A 20,150-nucleotide genomic window follows, 5' to 3' on the forward strand; every position below is an offset into this window, starting at 1 on the left:
TCGATTCCGAGGCGTTGGGAATCGAGAGTCGATTCCAAAGGTCGGAATCGATTCCATTAAGGGGAATCGACTCCTCTTTTTTAACACAAACCGCGGCCACGTAGCTGATTACATTTGTCAACACAATCACATCACCTGTAAAGAAATAAAGTTCAAACTAAATAAATGGATCCAGTCGTGACACAGAGTATGGTTTAGGGTAGGATGATTATTTCAGCATTGTGTAGGCAATCACGCGCAATGAGTGACCCAACCGAATCTTTAGAATCGTTTACTGGGCCAGGTTTGATCTTGCTTGTTGTAGTTTAGGACAAAAAGAATAAATCAATCGACAACAACAATCAATCGCGCGAAGAATGTGTAAAGGCCCTAAAAAAGTTTGTATGTGTAAAGGCCTAGGATTTTCCCCCTTCTGGTCTATGTATCCCTGCCTCTGCTGAATTATTTTTATCCCCTTTATCCCAGTGGGAATAAATAAAATATCCGGCTTCGCCTCAGCGCCAGGCGCAAGTCAAACGAGCGCGGAAAAGGTGACGACGAGGGAGCTTCAGTTGAACAACAGTGAACTGCGGTCAGATCAGAGCCGTTAAGATTAGATGTTGTCAGGCTATTTCGGTAAAACTCATAAAAATTAACACGACTGTCCAATCAGCCGTTACACTGTGCTCGTGGGTGGCGCGCACTAAAGAATTACATGTGCAAATCTATGGTGCAAATGCCCCGGCGCGCGCTGCATAACTTTATTATAGCTTAAATAAAGCGCAAACGAAACTACAAGCAATGACCGTCGTTGTTCTGTTGTAAGTTAAGTCATGAAATTACCAAACATGCGATTAAAGCTGCCTCAAAACTGTGCATGCATGTATTTGTTGACAAGGTTTTGTTATCCAATTTGTTGGCCTTAAAACATCTTAAACATTCATATATGTACACCAGGGAAATTCTCTGCGGAGCATACCCCCGTACCCCCTGGCAAACTACATTTTCTGTCCTCGGTAATTATGAAACCCTGGCCAGCTTATATCTAATGAAATATGAGGTAAATGTGCATTTCTCCAAATGTGAGCACTTTTGGACTAAAAGTTTGTGTATGCAGTGTGATCAAAAATAAATGGGACCAAACGCGATTGAATGTAAAGGTTTGTATATCGTTATTCTATTAATAATACCAATTGATATTGCATTTCTATCAGAAAATCATTAAGAATTATATTTATTAGAATTAGATATTTGCAACACTACAGTGACACTATGTTGCAAATATCTAAGCTAATACTTCAAATCTCAAGGTATGTATATATATATATATATATATATATATATATATATATATATATATATATATGTATTTTTTTTTTTTTTCTGTAACAGCTGCCAAAAAAATAGTATATAGCTCCACTGTGGTTTTTAATTTAAAAAAAATAAAAAAATAGTAAACTTTTCAAAACAACCCCCCCCCCCCCCCCACTGTTTTTTTTATTTTTTTTTTTTTTTTTTTTCCCACAAATCGCACCCTGTATATGTATGTAAATAGAACCTACCTATATGTATATGGTGAACATATTCCTAGTCTTTACACTGTGTGTCTACTGTCTACACCTGACGCAGGAAGCACGACGTGACAAATCCCCGAAGTAAATGCCTCGTTCTAATTATGACCAAGCAGCAGTCGCAATATGTCTAATAGGAAGGACAAATGGATTTGCAACGGTCGCTTTGCACGCCCGGTGTAGAGAGTTACTTGCTGTGTGGCATGGTAAGACGCGACAATGTTAGACACGGTGTTGGCATTTAAAAAAATGAAAATAACAGTGAGGAATCGATTCTTGGAATCGATTCTTTCGATTCCAGAAACAGGAATCGGAATCGGAATCGATTCCAAAAAATCCGGAATCGAACAGCCCTACTTCACTCAAAGGGATAATCCACCCAAAACAGAAATTATATCATCATTTACTTACCCTCAAGCTGTTCCAGTTGATTATGACATTATCTTTTTTCTGTGGAATGCAAACAGATATTTAGAAAAATAATCCATCTCTGTGTGTTCATGCAAGAAGGTCAAAAATCAAAGTGAACATGATGGTAATCCACATGACCTCAATTGACAAATCAACTTCTTCTGAAGTTAAACAATAGGTGTGTTTGAGGAAAATACTATTATGTTAAATTTGTTACACTACAGATTTTCCAACTGTCCAATATGGGCTCAAAGTCAGCATGTTGTAACTTGTGATGTGTGTTTTGAAGCTTGAGGAATCATTTGGAAGTACAGACTTAAAATATTAATACAAGTGTCTTGACAGATGGGTTTGGACCCGCACCTATTCCAGACAGAAACAGATATTAACACAAGTGCAGAGAACATATCAATTCATAAATTACACAAATAAAATAATATAATTTGCTTAACAGTGCTTAATTAAAAACAATTATTCTACTTCTTAAAGTGTCTCATCATTCTCACCTTGTTGCTGTTGGACAGACCGTCTCTGCTTCTGCTACTGAAAATAAAAAGTAGATTTTTTTACAGTAATGAATGACACATGTAAACCTGTAGGTCGTGACAAATAAGCATCTTCTGTTACAAGCGACTTATTGAATCACTGGCTCAACTGGATCATCGAAAACAGCTTGTCATTCAGCAGAAAGTGAATATATTATAGTAACCTAGGCTATATTAATAATGATAATAATAATAATAGTAGAAAAATTGAGCGCATGAAATGCCATTAATGGCAAACTATAGTTTATATATTATATATATTTATATATATTATAGTTTAGCATATGCCTGAACTCTAATAACGAGCGAATTAACGTTACGTGTGCCTAATTAACAATTTTAGTAAAACATTTAAATTTAGCAACAAAAAAAAAACTTATGTTACAGCCAGGCTCCACTATCAGTGACAGGATCACATGAGCATCATCGATTGACAACAGAAGGCAGCACGGTCTCCAAACACTCTACAGCTCTACACTCTACTTGTTTTGCAAAAACAAATGACGTTAAAACGGAAATCAAGTGCGTCTCCTCATGTGAGCAAATGAAACGGCATTAAATTGACAAATAAAGTTACAAAAAAACTTGACAATACAAAACATTATACATTCAAAGCAGCAATTAACATTACATATGTGAAAAATTACGAATAAAATAAAGTTATAGCTCATTACCTTTTACTCCGTGAACTCCCGGTTGACTGATGACCGTTACAGATCAAAATGACGCGCATGCGCTGTACTCCAAAAGTCTGTGAGCGCTGCTAGTGGTTTCCCATTCAAATTACGTCACCAGTTAACATCGTACATCTAGCGATTTTATTCATCTATTTATTTGTATTTGTTAAACGCTATATTACACTGACAATAAATTACAAATAAATAAATGAATTAATTAATAAGTAATAGACTAAAACACATTTGTGAGGTGCCATAACTCTGTATTTTTTGGGAAGATCATATGTGAACAAAGTGGTCAATGTGGAAAAAATTGGGAAATTCGTCACGTCACGCCTCGTTGCATGCCGGGGCGGCGCCGCCATTTTGACAGGATCGCCCTCTATTACCTTTTACTGTCTATGTCTATAGACCTTTTTCACACTTCCGCATTTTTAACCGGAAGTTAGTTGAGAACGTGCAAAGACACTTCCTGTTACCTTAGTAGTAGATAGCGGGAAATGCAAAAATGGCAGAGTCCAAAAACAGAAGTTTTTGTTGTGTCCCGGGTTGTTCGTGTTGTAACCAAAAACAACCATACCTCTCATTTCACTCATTTCCATCTGACCAAGCAACACGAAATTTGTGGATTCGTGCTGTAAGAAGAGAAGAAGGGCCGAATTTCTCTGTGAGGAAAGGCAACACTTTCATCTGTAGCAGACACTTTGCCAAGGAGGATTACTTCGGTGGAACAACCATCAGTCGCCTTAAAAGTGGTGTTGTCCCAAGCCTGTTCCCTTGGAACAATTTTACAGCACCACTCAAAAGGGAGTCTGTATTTGAAAGGGTGAACAAACGTCAGCTGGTCCCCTCCCAGGCGGATGACAACAGTGCAGCTTCTAAGGCTATTAAAATGGATCACGACTATGTGACACACCCACCCGCAGGTAAGGTTTAAATAACGTCTAAACATTACAGTTGTGTTATAAATATAAAAATGTACACATCATTGCAAGTATGTTTTAAGTGGTTTAAAATGTGATGCATCAGCATCCTTTAGTTGTATTCATGGTGTCTGAGAAAATTTTAGTTGGGGGATAATACTTTATGTACCACAGAGGTGTGTAAACGTGAAGCAAGCTATATTTAGGTTTTTTAATTAATACAAAATATTATCATAAATGCATATTTTTTAATAGTATTAACCAATTTATAGTTTTATTAACTAATATAATTGATTTGTTTTTACAGGAGCACTGGATGAGGCCCTGGGTTACATTGAAGATTTGGAAGCCAGACTGAAGAGAGTAGACCTGCCATCTCCCACCCTCTTCAGCAGATATTGTGCATCAGATGACCAAATCAGATTCTACACTAAATTTCCATCTGAGGGTTTATTTAGAATCTTTTGGGAGTCTATCGCACCATCTGCCTCTCGACTGGTGTACTGGACCAAGGCAAAGAGGATCGGGGATGAAGCCTGTCCTGAACCCAGCCCACCTCGCATCATGCCATTAATTGATGAGTTTTTGATGTACTCTTTCCGGGTTGCTGTGGGCATGAAAGAGCAGCTAATTGCTGACATGTTTAATGTGAGCATTGCCACTGTCAGCAGGGTTACCATCACCTGGGCTAATTATCTTTTTATCGTGCTGTCCTCAGTCAAAATCTGGATCAAAAGGGAAAAGGTCAAATTAAGTATGCCACCGAAATTCCAGAAATACTGTCCTAATGTCAGGGTCATTCTGGATTGCACAGAAATTGCTCTGGAGAACGCCTCATCCTTGACCTTGCAGTCAGAAACCTTTTCCAACTACAAGAACAGAACAACACTAAAAGGCCTCATCGGAGTAGCTCCCTGTGGTTTGATTACATTCATCTCACCTCTTTACACTGGCTGCATTTCAGACAAGGAGATCACCAAAATTTGTGGAATCCTTCCCATACTGGAGCCAGGGGACGATGTTATGGCAGATAAGGGCTTCCTTATTGAAGACCTTCTTGCTGAAGTTGGAGCAAAGATGATAATTCCACCTTTTAAGCATTCAGCACAATTCAGCAAGGAAGAAACGGCAAAAACCCAAGCCATTGCCCGTCTCAGGATTATAGTGGAGAGGGCGATAGCCAGAGTGAAGTCCTTCCACATCTGGGACTCCCCTGTACCACTTACACTGATTGGAAGCGTGAATCAGATGTGGCTCAACTGTTGTGTCCTGTCCAATTATCAGGGACCTTTTTGTCTTGAGGAATAAATTAATCAAATGATGTTGTAATGTTATGTAAATATGTAAATAGTCAATAGGTTCTCTGGATTTTGTACTTCATATTTACAATTTGTCAATAGTTATTGAAAAGTAAAAATTGATCAGTAATTAAAACAACTTTGATCAAAATGGTGAATCCTTTTATTTCATAGAGTAGCTACTTTTTTGAAAGTATTTTTTCATAACTTATTTACAATTTGAGTTGAATAAATACAACTGGAACAGGTTTTTAAAAGGTACAAAATACAAAAAAAAAAAAAAAAAACACTACAAAAAGGTAACTGAATCCATATGATTTAAATACCTTATCTCCTCTAAGTGCTACAGACAATGGCCTTTTTTAAAAAGTTAACATAAAAATACATAAACATACAAATTATTTAATTTGATTCAATGTACACATCCATAAAGGTGTTGTAATAAAACAAATCTAGTTTCTCCTTCATTTCTGTAATAAAGTGATTATCGCGCCATACTCTCTCTACAGTTAATGTTGTCAGTGTGTCAGTGACAAAGTCGCACCATTCCAGTCCAGACACTGCCAATTGGCCCTGAACCTGCCAGTAGTAGGTGTGAGAATGCCTCAAAGTGGCATTACCATCCTGCATCTTGAGGTGAGCAACCTGAGACACATCATTCTTTGTGCTGCATTTTACCTCAACAAGACCAAATGGGGGTGATTCTGAGGGATCATACACCCTCCCTTCTGGGCTGGCTCCAAGATGTGGTGAGTTAGGATGAATGATGAATCCTACAGGCAGCACATTCACACGCACAAGTTCAGCATAGTTTGCCAGCACCTCAGACTCCATCAGCAAACCACGCTTCATTGCTGTTGTTTGTCTCGCTGAGCCTCTGATCATTTGAGCAGCTAATGCCCTGGCTGCTGACTCCTGCTCCACAATTCCCTTCTTGTAGCAACATGCACCCCGAAAACGACTGGCTGTCAGCCTTGAACGTCGAAGCTGTGCCCATGCAGGACATTTGGACTGCTCTCTTGTTCCCTTCTCACACTCAGAAGACATTTCAGCTGACACTTGCAAAGATTGGAGATGCATTAGCTGATGTATTGTTGGCACAAATTGCAGGCTAGACAAACTATGCTGCATTAAAGGAAGAGTTGGGAATTCTGGAGCCATGTGGTGCAATATGAAGCCAGTGGTTTTTTCAGGTGGACAATGATAGGACATTGGTGATCCACGTGGCACAGGCCCAAATTTCGATGGTGTCAGCTCCAGCTCCTCTGAGTCATCTAAAACAAGAGCCATGAGACACTGGGGGTGCAGCTGGTGGAGTTTGGCTCCTGATGCCATAATATCAGGATCTGGAAGTGGTCCTTTAGAAATAGATAAATAATAACAATCAATTATTGGTGAAGCAAAAAATGAATACTACTAACCATAAAAATCATACAGGGAGAATTGGCACCTGAATATGCTCTGTACAGTGTAGACCTCAGACCACTCTTGCCCACTGTTTTTGGCTTTCGCACAACAAGCTCACTGGCAGCTTCAGGATGGATCCCCTTAAAAGGTAAACAAACAGTTAAGTTAGGCTATAACAACAGACACAATTATTAGAAAAAAATTGTATTGCAAGTAATCAAATGTTCGATGGTCATGCTGATACACAAATAGAAAAAGAAACAAGGTAGCTTAATTTTACTCACTAGTGCAGGCCAGAGGAGGTGGAACAACAGGCAGGCAGAGCTGTGAAAAATGTGCAGTCTGGTACAAGAGTGCAACTACATGGTTGCAAAACCCTTTTCCAGCCACACAACTACATCTAAAGGATGTTAAGTTTGCCCTTTCTGTTCCCAGTGAGATCTGCACAATCATAAGAAATAACAAATGTGTTAGATTACAATACTTATATTATATCATTACATCTGTTGACATGATCGCTTACTCTGAACTTACTGAAAAAAATGAAAGGGCTGCAACCGCAGCAAGAAGAATATTAAACACCAGGCCAAAGCAGCAACTTCAGAACTTCTGCCAACTGGCATTCTGTTTACTATCAAACCTCCAGTTTGTGAGGCTCCTCGTTCTTCCTCATTGACCTGAAGCATCTACCTCTCACTACAACCTGTTCCTCGAGTACATTTGATACTATGAATGCCAAAAGGAAAACAAAATAGTCTGTTTTACAAAACTTCACTTATGCTGCCTTAACTTGTGCATATTTTTTGTAAAAAAATATGCTACACATTGCACCATTTACTGTATGGATCTAATTGTGAAACAAACAGCTATACTATTATAGCATTATCATTATAGAAACTACAAATGTATGTCGCTGTGATACAATTCATTTTCAGACATAATGAAGAACACTAATGTCCAGCATAACATGGTATTTGCGGTAGTTTGCTAAATGCTAACGCTAAATCGCTATAATGCTAGCGGCTTTATTTACCTTGGTAATCACGGATAAATTCTTCATGAAAGAATTTGTAGCCTTTGTCTAGTTTAGTGGTCTTGGTGGAGGAATTTGCGTCCACTATTTTTACCACATCTGCAAAGGTGAGCTTTGGCAAGTTTAAAAGGCTCAGAGAAAACACTCTGCCGGTATACATTTTGCCGAGTAGCGCGAAGCGGAAAAACGTTTACACGTCCATGACGTATTTCCGGTTTTTGTGAAAAAGGTCTATTACTCGTACTGAAATTAATACGGATTCTTGCTTACCTTTTGTTTTGTTTCTGCCATTAAGTGGAACGTTAACATTTTTAATGGTATCGTTTGCAGGGAATAGAAGCTATTTTATCGCGTCACATGATCATTTTATTTATTTTTTTATTTTTTTACTGAAGTTTTGTAGAATTTCGTTTACAATGTTTATCTGTTTACCGTGTCGCACGCTGGACGCACTGCTTCAGCCATCGTATGAATATCCAAATAAATCTATGTGATCAACACACTGAGAAAAGTCGATTCATTTATTTGTTGGAAACATTTAAATTGTGCTTAAACGAGCACTAAGTGGGCCTACAACTGTTGTCATTGTAATCCCCCTTTTCCACAATCACAGATGATCAGAGATTATGGGTCAAATTCAGCGGACAGACGGACACGAAAACAATGTATTTTTATATTTATTTTAACAAATGACAACCACACTAAGCAATTTCATACCTTTATAAAACCATTATGAAGAAAATGTATAAAATGCTTGCATTTTAAGTGATACTGAAAGTTTATATTTTGGTCTCATATGTTTTTCTGCATGTGCTTTATTTGTAAATAGAATTTGGTCTCTTTAATATCAGTCTAAGTGCATTAAGCCTTTCAAAGACACGAGAGGAAACCGTTTTTATAAATGTGCTGCGTTCATATTTTGGGCTCATTTGCGTATCTCCACGCAGTATGCTTTAATAAATATGTACAGAATTGTTTGTTTGTCACATGAAGCGTTTTTCTTGTTAAGCATTTGAATGTCCCCGTCAAGTTATGCTAATTCACGAGCGCAGTGAGAGTCAGACTTGCAAAGGTAATGTTAATTATTAAACCAAACAAAATCAAAACGTTCTAAAACACAGCAATGTCATTCTTTTATTGAGAGATAAGCAGTGGGTTTAATCAGTGCCATTAATAATAGATTTGCCATCTTGCTTCCCTTAGTGTTTTTACACGTAGAAAAGGCGAAAAAACATTTTTCACTGTCTTGTTTTCTCTCAGAACGATGATCTGAGTTACTATCACAATTATCGATGCAGCATTAATGACATACAATGGTGATATTTTTAACAATCATGACAGAAAACAAATTACTGCACTAAACTCAATAACGGAAAGGCTGCGCGATCCTGTCAAGGTGGCGAATAAACAAAGAAGTTACCCAGAACTCAATGCGGCGTGACGTCAGATTCGTATTCTCTATGGGACAAGAGACTTTTAAATTGAAAGGAACTTTTGCAAAGGAAGTTGTTTTAGCGCTGTGGTGTTATGGGATAAATACAAGATCGCTTTCTTCAGCGGACATTCAAACAGACTTTTAAAATGGATATAATATTATGGACATCGACTGAATGAATGTAATGCAATATATATCAGACAGCTAATAGCCTACTCTCAAGGTGATCTCTCTCTCTCTCTCTCTCTCTCATACTGTACAAAATTAAGTGTGTTTCAATGAAGCGACTCAACGTTCCTTCGTTACTAGTTCTAAAGTGACGTTTTAGAGTTAGTAACGGAGGCTTGGTCCAACTGTCAATCCGTGGCAGAAGGAAGTAGTGCTTCACTTAAGAGGGTTTTAAAGACATTCCGTTGTTATTTCTGATTTATTTACACACTCGTGCCGTTGAACTGTTGTATAAACGCAATATCACACTCGTAGCCGTGCGATATGGCTGTATATCACCACGCTGTGATTACCTGCGGCCTCGTGCCTATGGACGAATCACAGCCATGCTGATATACAGCCATATCCCACGGCTACGAGTGTGATATTGCTCATATATATATATATATATATATATATATATATATAAGTAAGATATATATATATATATATATATATATATATATATATATATTTTATTTATATATATCCGAATATATATATATTTATATATATATATATATGAGCAATATCACACGAGTAGCCGTGCGATAAGAGGGTTTTAAAGACACTCAGACACTCCGTTGTTGTTCTTATTTATTTACACACTTGAATTATGAATTGAATTATGACTTGAATTATGTCTCATGTTTAACCACTATAAGAGCCAGCGGCAAATCCCAGAGGCACTGGCCGAGATGAAGCTGTTCTCTGCGGTTACAGAAGCACTGAACGGCCGCTGACGCACTCGAGCTTGCATCTCTGAAAACGTCAAAACAAACTGTAAAATAGGCGCTGTTATTAAATATGAGTCACATATTTCAGGTCTAAACAACTACATTCTTGACTAAAAAACTATTAAAACTACAGTTCGTGGTACAAGAAGTAGTATTTGTAAAAATTACGGTTGATTTGATCGGCCGCCATGACGGTCACTTCAAGCGGAGTGATACATACGGTGAAAAGGCAGTAGGAGTGCTGTTATCACTGAAATATCGCATGGCTATCAGCCAATCAGATTCGAGAACCAGACAGAACTGTTGTATATATATATATATATATATATATATATATATATATATATAATCAGATGCAAAAAATCTTACTTTTATTTACAGGGTATGGATGGACCAGTCGGGGCTCCTGGTCCAGCAGGTCCGAAAGGAGATAGAGTAAGTTTATTTTATTTCATTTTGGTATTTATGTTTGTTGCTGTTTTTTGCTGTCTTTGCTGTATAACGCAGAGTCAGCGGAGTGAGGATCCATCTGCAGCTTTATTTTGGTCAGAGTTAAACAGTACAGGGTCGATACACAGCGGTGACAGTCGAGAAGGCAAAACAAAATCATAAACTGGGACAGGCTTGGGTTGAAAATCAGGCAAAAGGTCAGGGCTGGCAGCTTACATTCACAATCCAATAAACAGGCAATAGTCGGGTTGGGCAGCAGAGAATCGAACATGTACCATATGCACACGTATCAGGATAATCAATAAACTTTGGAATGTTCAGAACGCTTTTAGCATGCTGGACTGTGTCATAGAATCTCCCCTCGGCTCCGGCCGGTCTGCAAAAGACTAGCAGATTTGACAACTTTGTGGCCTGGCCGAAATTAAACAGCGATGCCCTCTCTCCAGCTCTGGAGACTTCAGAGGATCGACCCCCTGGTTTGAGCCCAGAGACGGAACAGATCACATTCCAACACACATACACAGATGCATAGACACACGCAAAAACACACAAACATACATTATTGACTGTATATGTAAAATATTACTATGCCAAGTCACATCCATGTATGTACCCATCATGTATCTCAAGTGTATGCATGTTTCCTAATGTTAAGACTTAGTTTAAATAACTGTAGTTGAATTAGTTTTAGTTGTAATAAGGGAATTTTATCTGTAAACCATAACTTCCTTTATATGCCTGTCTGATCTATCGAGTTTGATCTCGTTTTAAAGCTCTGGCTACTAATCATTCACTGAGATATGTCACATAGCTATGTGTTTAATGATACTGTGAGGAAAGTACTCCATCTCGAAATCTTATCTGATTGTCATAAATTCAGCTAGGAGACCAAACAAAGGAACTTTGCCCGCCAAATAGTGCTGCGCATCTATTGTCCGTTACAATTCAGGGGGTGTGTTAGCTTGGTTTTCCATAAAAACAACGACAAACACCTTTCCGTTGTCTCCCGATTGTCTCTCGAGTGCCCCTGAACTACCTCAGGCGACAGCGCTGTCATCACGCGCTCTCCTTCCGGGACGACCATTTCCTTGGACTCTCTCTCTTCTTTCTTCTCGGTCATCTTACGCATCAGTTAAACCTCGTTTGAAAACCCCGCCGGAGAAACCCTCTCGGAAAGGACCAACCAAGCCAGGTGCATTGAAACTCTGCTGCACACCGACTTGAACAATAAGCAAGTATTATAATTTCTCTGAAATTTGTTTAAACTGATTTCTGTGCTGGCTTTCAAAGGGTTAAATGTCGTAATTTGCCATTCTTTGACCATCCTTCCTGTCCTGTCTCTACATTCCCCTTTTGTATATATTTGTATATTCTGTATTTAGACATATAACCTATGTATTAGTAGTTTTCATATATTAAATACATTATATCCATGCTCTTTGTTCTCTTACTCGTTCAACAAAGACCAGGTCCCTTTAACGTTTCGATCCTATCCTTGCTTTACGTTTGGATGCTATTATAGGAATTTATCCTCGTGGCCAGAGGATAACATTTCCGTTGTAATAGTCTGTGGAGAACTTTTCTCAAACTGATAGTTTCTCTACATAATTTTTAAACCAGAACTAATCATATATGTGATTGATTATAATTCGTTGTAATTAATTCACCATATATGGTTAATTCCCCCTTGGGTCAGTATGTGCATAATTATTCATAAAGCTTTGTGAATTATTATATTCATATTCCACCCATAAATTGATTAATAACTGTAAAAATCGCTACATATATATTTTTGGTGGAGAATGTGGGCAACGTTTTAAACTTGGTTTTTGGTAAACGAGCAATGTAGAATAATTTGTGTGTGATTTTAATGTTTATGCGCGCTTTATTCAGTGAGATAAGACGCACGCGCCCTAACTTTGAAGATACGTTAACAAGCTGCTTTGTGTCTAAAAAAAAAACACGGTAGTAAATTGTTGAACGTGAAATAATACTGCAGTCCATTAATATTCAGACTCGTATGCAAGAGGGCGACAATCTTTTGCAATACAGTTTTAATGTTAATTTCCGCTTGAATAAACTAATTGAATTGTATTCAGCGTATTTAGAGAGTTGTGGCAAGATTCCTACTTCTCTCTCAAAAGGCCTTATCTGCCGCTATTAAATCTGAATTAATTGTGTCATCCAATAATTCACAATAGCTGGCACTCCTGGGGGACGTCATCGGCTTAGCTAACCAATCACGATCCCCGTTACAGATCTAATCGGAAAAGCAGTCTGATTTAACGATTGATGTGTAAGAATTTGGAGCCGTTTACGCCCTGATCCAGCGTTAACTGTAACAGCGGCGAAGCAATCCCGCAAAGTTAAATATTCGTGTCGTGTGCACTAAAGTTTGCACTAAAGGGACTGATTCCCAAAGTTGTGTACCCGTGAGTAAAACGGTACATATTGTGTCCAGTAAACTGGCACCAAAGAATCTGCTGAGGTTCTATAGTTGTAATCGTGATCGTGCAGTTAAAACAGCCATAAAGGGTTAGAACCCTACAAGCGCGCTCGTTTTTATATCACGAATTAAAGACGGTGGATGCAGTAACTCTGACCAGACGCCAAAGGGCAGTCTGTTCAGGTGTGGCACCCCTCCCTACTTATTGGTTGTGTGGACTCATTGACGCCACCATGTGGACGTTCTGAGTTAAAGCTGCTCTCCATACTTTGAACTGAATTATCTCCAAATTATCTTTGCTGCTCTAAACTGCATACGTACAAGTAATTTGTTTTGATGGTTATCCTTTCATTTAATTGAATTTTAAAATTAAGTAGTGTCAGTCAGTTGGCATTTTGCTCATCAAGAAGCAATTCTCTTTAGAGAAACTCACAAATAGGGAAGGCTCTCTCCTTTTTTTTCCCCATTCTGTTATTCTATGCACTCATTTAAATGTAATTGAACAAAGTTTAATTCAAATTGAAATCAAGTGCCTCTGAATTGTCCTCTTTTCTCCCCTTTTCCCATTCTGTCATTCTATGCACTCATTTAAATTTAATTGAACAAGGTTTAATTCAAATTTGAATCAAGTGCATCTGAATTGTCCTCTTTGCTTTCTCTTTTCCCATTCTGTTATTCTGTGCACTCGTTTAATTTAAATTGAACAGAGTTTAATTCAAAGTTGAATCAAGTGCATCTGAATTGTTTTTGTTTTACTTTGTCTTTTGTTTATTTTGTTCTGCTTCTAGCTATTTCATTTGTAGACTCCTATCCTTTTGTCCAACACACTTAATAATTTAAATTTGGTTTAAACAAGATTTAAATTGAGATTGTGTTTACTTGACTGTTTGTGTACTTGCAGATAAGGCCCCTTAGCGCCCGGGGGTGAGTTGACGGTTGCTCCAGTGAGTTCCAGTGAGTGAAGCCGCCTAGCCTGGCGGGTCTCGCACTGACTGTGTGTGAATCAGGGACATTCTGATGTCGTATCACGGGCAACACGCAAGGACGTCAGCGAGTTGTGTGTCAGGTACAGGGAGGCAACGAGTCCAGTTTGACAAAGGCAATTTTGTTTAATTTCCCTGCTCAGGCTTCTGCATGACAGAACCGCCCATTTGGAGTAACTGCCCGTAAAGGGAACAGACTCTGAGTTCAGGGAAAACTCAATTTTGACCGGTCAATCTGGCCGTTGGCGCAAATACCTTGCCGAAGTGCGCAATTGTGCTGATGTTCCCTGTTTGAGAGGTTGCACCATGGTACAAAGGGGACAGGTTGCCACGGACACCGCAGTCAAGTGTTTGAACGTCTAGGAAAGGTTGCCTGCCATTGAGTTCTTATCTGAGCATCCACGACTCACCCAAGCCTAAATTAGTGACATACAGTCACTTCACCTAATTGAAAGCCACAGAATATTACATATTCTTCGATTATTCAGGTGCGGGCCAACCCTTACACTCTAAAGCCATACCATCCCTTTAGGTTTTATGACGCAACAATGCACTTGCCTGGCCTCGTCATAAACCCCAATGTGATAGGAAGCTTAAGTTTCACTTCTCCCCTCCAGCCCTTCTGTTTTATTTTATTGCTATTCTGTTTTTATTCCTTTCTATTTGTTTACCATTCTATTTCATTTAACTGCATCCATCCTGTTCTGTTTTGTTTTTCTACTGTGTTTGTTTCTTTCAGTTCATGTAAAGGCAGAGCCTGTGAGAGCCATCACAGAAAACTAAATAATAGGTAGACGACCGAGCAGCGAGAGTCATCAAAGGACCCTTAGAACTACCGCCTGTCAAAATCTTTATTGAAATCCGGCACTCACACACATAAATTGACCCACATGGTCGTTCTTGGCTATCGACAGTTAAGTGTCTAGCCTACATTCCTCAAACTTTCTGCATCAGTTAACTGGAATCAAAATAAAGAATTATATAATCATGCGTTATTATAAGTCGTTAGTTCTGCGCGTGCTTGCATTGGTTCTGTTTGTGCTGTCTTTCTCTCGCCAACAGCAAGCCAACGTGTTCAGACCATCCAGCCCCGGCAACCACTGGGACCGACTCGAGACCTGGTTGGGCTCCCTGACCAGCACGTTCCTGCCCAACGCCGCTGTGGATCCCCAGCACCTAAGCAATGAGCAGCTGGACGACAACCTGAATCGACTGATGGTCCATGATCCGACGCAGAGCTACAAAGAATTGGCGAAAATCATCCGAGCCATCGCCCACAACCTCAAGCTCCAGGTGGAGGATGCCCGGAGAAACCAGGCCCAGACTCAACGTCACCACGATCAGCGACTCGTCGAGACCCAGGACCAGCGGAGGACAGCGGGTGAATCCAAACCCGAGCTACAGGAGAAGCTGCAAAGACTTCAAAAAGCCCTTGCAGAGCTCCACCTGGAGGTGGAGCGTAGAGAACTGTTGGAAAAGGTATCCAGAGAAGAACTGACTGGAAAACTCCAACACAGCAAAGCTCTCCTAGCCAAAGCAGAGACTAAGCTGAAAGACAGACACACTAAAGCCATGACCTGTGAAAATCATCGTAAACAGGCCCAGAAAGGAGTTATGGCTCCGAAACAACAAAGAGACTATGTGAATGAACTTGACACTGGTTACAGAGAACTGAAAAGTGGCCTGGGAGGGGTAACGGTAACACACATCACTGAGTTTCCCCTAACCAGTCAAGAAGCCCTAATTCCAAATGGGGTTAAAGGTCCACTGCCCAAAACGTCCAGCGTCCAGCCAAGAACCTTCGCCAGCAGCTGTCACATCCAACTGCCAGCACCTGTGACAGGCTCTGATTCAAAAGCTTTCTGACCCTGCATCAGATCAAGGGCTCTCCGCTGCCATGGACCTTAAACGGGGCAGACTGAAAAACCCACAAGCTTACTGCAACCGACTGCAAATGGCCTACTTCAGAGCACGTAATCAGCCAGCAATGGAGGAAAATTGCATCTTCAAAACCCTGTTTCTCCGAAATCTGCACCCTGCGGTGAGTGATAATCTGGCAGCCTTGGCCTGCCCACACAGTATGACTACTCAGAAGCTGCGAAACTTGGTCGACGAAGCTCACTCCAAGCAGAGCACTGCTCCTGAAAAGACTGTAAAAAAATCCAACCAGTTACCTAGGCTCCGATCACTGCCCAGAAACCTGTCCTTACCTTTTTGAAAGACTGAGAAATGAAGCTGAAAGACAAAATCAGACTCTCAAGTCACAAAGATGTGAGCTAAATGTGCAGTTGCACAGTCCAAATGAGGTCCACCTTGAACACACAGCTCCCATCCACCACACCATTGGTCCAGTGAGCTTGGTATCTCCTGTGTGCGTAGCACAAATGGACACGCTTCCCTGTTTCATCCGCAAAGGCTTGCCAAACTGCTTTGAGCCCTTATTGAACTCCAGACGGCTGAAAATCTGGGCTCAAGTGTGTGAACTTCTGCCTTTCCAGTCACCCCGACCACCTGAACCAGACGGTCAGGTCACAGAGGTCACGGGAAATCTCACAGCTACCTGCGGGAACCCCGTCTCAGAGCAAAGTTCAAGTTCGTTGCCCTGCACACTTCAACTCACCATAGACTTTAACTCCTTCTGCTCCAAGATCATGACAGACTCACAGCTGAATGATGTAGCTACAACAGACATTATTCGCACACTGTGGGCAGACACCTCAGCCTTCAGCCATACGCTAAGTGCTCTCATTGAAGGAACACCGGACCTCCCATGTGTCAACATGCAAACCCGCTTCCCATTGGACTTTCGTCTGTCAACCACGACGACTGCCAAGAACAACCGGCATTTAACCCCTTCACCTCCTGTACTTTCCAGACCTTCTGATGCACCCTAATGCTCATATGGACAGTGCAAATGAGTTGGTGTGGGCCCCAATGACTATACAGCTTCCTGTTGTTCCTGTCAACACTGCCACTTCCTGTCAGGCCAGACCATCCAAGAGGTCTGCATCCTGATCGACATATAAGAAACTGTAGTACCATCTTACACCACAGGGGTCACTGTTTGGCTCAACAGGCAATGTGGTCAAGCCCCAAGCCACACGCTGGGCTCCCTCACATTTTCACCTGAAGGCGTGGAACGTGAACTCCCTCTAAAAGCCACACCTCTCACTGAAGTGTCATCCTGTGTAGTTCAGTTTGCTCATCAACTGCATGGCCACACACATCAGCATTCCCGAAGCCTACCATCTAGAATGGATACTGAATCACAACTGCCATGACTTTGAACTCAGGTTAACAGTCACTGGCTCAATACCAGATGCAAGGGTCCCAGAAGGAAGCTTAAGCAACACAAGTTTCACAGCATCCTTCAAGAGCATCTCCATCACTTCCATCAAACTGGTACCCAGAGAACAGGTGCGCAGAACAGAGCTGATGGAGGACCAACACCTAGCAGCACTCACAGTTGCTAACCAGTCTGCCTGTGAAACTCAGGAAAGTGCTGCACCTCTCATAGCCAATCTGACAGCTGACACCACAATGGAGGAGCCATTCCCAAGTTGTGAGTCTAAAGGCCAACAGATTCAGAAAGGTGCAAATGCCCTAAATAATGATGCAGACTGTCAAAAACTCAGACAGGTCTTAAACAACTTCAAAGTGACATTTGCCAAATACTTTTTAGACTGTGGTCTCACTAAACTCCACACGGTGTACAGTGCAACACACCCAAATGCTCCTCCCACCTCCGTCAGGCAATACAAAAAGTCACATCACCTCACATGAACCAGTGCAGGAAACTATTCGTTCAATGGAAGAAAACGATATTATCTGCCCATGCAACAGCACCTATTCAGTCCCCATCTGGCCCACTGTCAAACCAGACAGCAAGTGGCGACCCACCATCGACTTCAGGAAGTCACACCAGCAAGTGCCACTGCCACGACGTGCCAGAAAGCACAAGTCTGCACGGAGCGGAGATTCAGCTGCCTGCCAAAACTGCTATAACAGCACACCAGCGTTGACACTTGAGATAAAGGTACCCCAACAACAGCAACCAACCTATCACAGGTACCTCAAAGAGAATGCGTGCCAAGGAATGCCCATGGCCTACGTCGATGGACGTTTCTACATCCATGAGGGCATCCTACAGGCAAATGCAGGGGTACAATGAACTCAATCAACTCTGCCAACCACAGAACTTCAGGTGGGGTCCCCAGTCGTGTCAGTATTTTGAAGTAGCAACTACCCTCACAAACCTTCAAGTCGCCTCAGCCCATAACATCAGAGAACTAATGTGCATAGACTCACTCTATGCCAGACTTAGTTTCACATGCCATCTTCTAGGCTGGAAGCAAACCAGTTTCAAGACTGAATGCAATAAGCAAGTGAAACATCAACAGTACACGTTCCAGACACGTAATCACCTCACCCAAACACACGACATGATCGTTTACTGGGAAAAGGTGAAAAGACGCTTAAAGCAACCAGGGCATGACAAAGGCGTGAACGGCCAAACTAATGCCCTTGCCAAGACTGGCACGCTGCATAACAATATATGGTCACACCCACCCCAGTCACCCGCCCTTAGTGTGGCGACAACAACCCGCGGCCAGCGGACTGTTCCTGCAACAGTTCCCGCCTTACTGCCACTGCCACTGACCACCGAACTTTCCAACACTTCCATTCGAAATGTTTTGTACCACCACTCATACCCCTCCAACCTCCCGTTCATGGCATCCGGTCCCATGGTGGCCCCTAGCCACAAACGACTGCATAAGACCGACCACATGCTGCGTGTGGGAATGAACTTTCTAAAGTATGTCCCTGATGTCCTCACAGCGCCAAAGCTTGTACTGCCACAGGGCCAAAAGGGGGGTGAACTGATATACACCCACGACACACCATGTGCCAAACACTATGGTACCAGAACCACGGACGAGACATTAAAACAAGTGGCGCACTGGCCCAGCATGCAGCAAGATGTGGCAGAGTATGCCAGAGGATGTCAAGTTTGCTGTCAAGTCCAAACTGCAAACGCAAATCACAGAGCTCCACTGCAACGCAGAGGAGTCACGTTTCCATGGTCAGTCGACCAGAAAGACTGGACTGTAGAACCTCCTCTGATGCTCATGGCCATCACAGACACCATACAGGAGTCAACTCAGGTGTTCTCAGCAGAGAGAACAACTCGCAACACAGAGCCAAACCCTGCAAACCATCTGCAAAACCTGGAAAGGTATTGTGGTGGTTCCCTGTACTCACAGTTTCCTGCTGATCCAAACGGTGAACTCAATGAAGCAGCTGTTTACAGTCTTTCAAAGTAACTTTGCCCAAAATCAGCTGTTTATGGCTCTGATGACAGACCTGCTGCGAGAAGTTAGCTTCTCTATGGACAGAGTGGCTATGAATAGGATTCCTCAGTATCCTAAACAAACTGTGCTCGACCTTGCTACTGGCAGACCCACAAGGACTGTTCTAGCCCACCTCGCGGACTCCCTGGGTGCTGCCATCCTACTGCATGTCGACCCCAAGCAGAATGAGGTGGCCGTCCTTCTCAATCTACCCAGCGGTGAACAAGACAACATCTCCAGACCCAAAGAAAAGGTCAATGTCAGATGTTGGCAATGTAACACCCATGCCAAGAAACACACCTCAGATGTGGTAACCTACCACAACAGCAGCCCACAGCGGTGCCTGGCTCCCCACTTTTGCAGGTGTAGTTTCACCAAAGACTTTCAGTCCTTCTGCCCTACCCAGCTCTTCCTCAGAAACCACACTGAAGGAATGGGTCGGTTGCAGCCCATGACCAGCGACACACGCTGCCCTGCCGAGGCCAAACCTCGCACCCAAGTCATCGGAACACAAGCCGAGATTGTGGATGATCGACTGCTCGTCCACACCCCCACTCATGCTGCCACCCTAACCTACAATCAGCACAACACTGCCACTTGGGTCAGACTGCCCAATCCAAGTAAGTGGATCCAGGTACCCCTGGGTTCCATCCTTCACCGCAGCAATCTGGTAGTGTACTGTCTCTCAAGAAAGAGG

At 41.5% G+C, this 20,150-nt stretch overlaps 1 protein-coding gene across 1 annotated transcript; it reads left to right on the forward strand.

The window, feature by feature from the left end:
* The first annotated feature begins 1,935 nt into the window (after positions 1 to 1,935).
* On the forward strand, positions 1,936 to 5,414 carry LOC137030768 (uncharacterized). The gene is made up of 2 exons (XM_067401201.1): positions 1,936 to 4,109; positions 4,414 to 5,414. Exons 1-2 carry the CDS (start codon positions 3,692 to 3,694, stop codon positions 5,412 to 5,414), a joined length of 1,419 nt encoding a protein of 472 aa, XP_067257302.1. The 5' UTR covers positions 1,936 to 3,691.
* The last annotated feature ends 14,736 nt before the right edge of the window (positions 5,415 to 20,150 follow it).

The sequence above is a fragment of the Chanodichthys erythropterus genome, chromosome 11 (assembly GCF_024489055.1).
Source record: "Chanodichthys erythropterus isolate Z2021 chromosome 11, ASM2448905v1, whole genome shotgun sequence".
Taxonomy (NCBI): Eukaryota; Metazoa; Chordata; class Actinopteri; order Cypriniformes; family Xenocyprididae; genus Chanodichthys; species Chanodichthys erythropterus.

What these genes read in the sequence shown, in the direction of transcription:
- LOC137030768 (XM_067401201.1), top strand. Translation starts at nt 3,692, where the DNA reads ATGGCAGAGTCCAAAAACAGAAGTTTTTGTTGTGTCCCGGGTTGTTCG. An exon ending in TGTGACACACCCACCCGCAG is followed by an intron (nt 4,110 to 4,413) that starts GTAAGGTTTAAA and finishes TTGTTTTTACAG; the next exon opens with GAGCACTGGATGAGGCCCTG.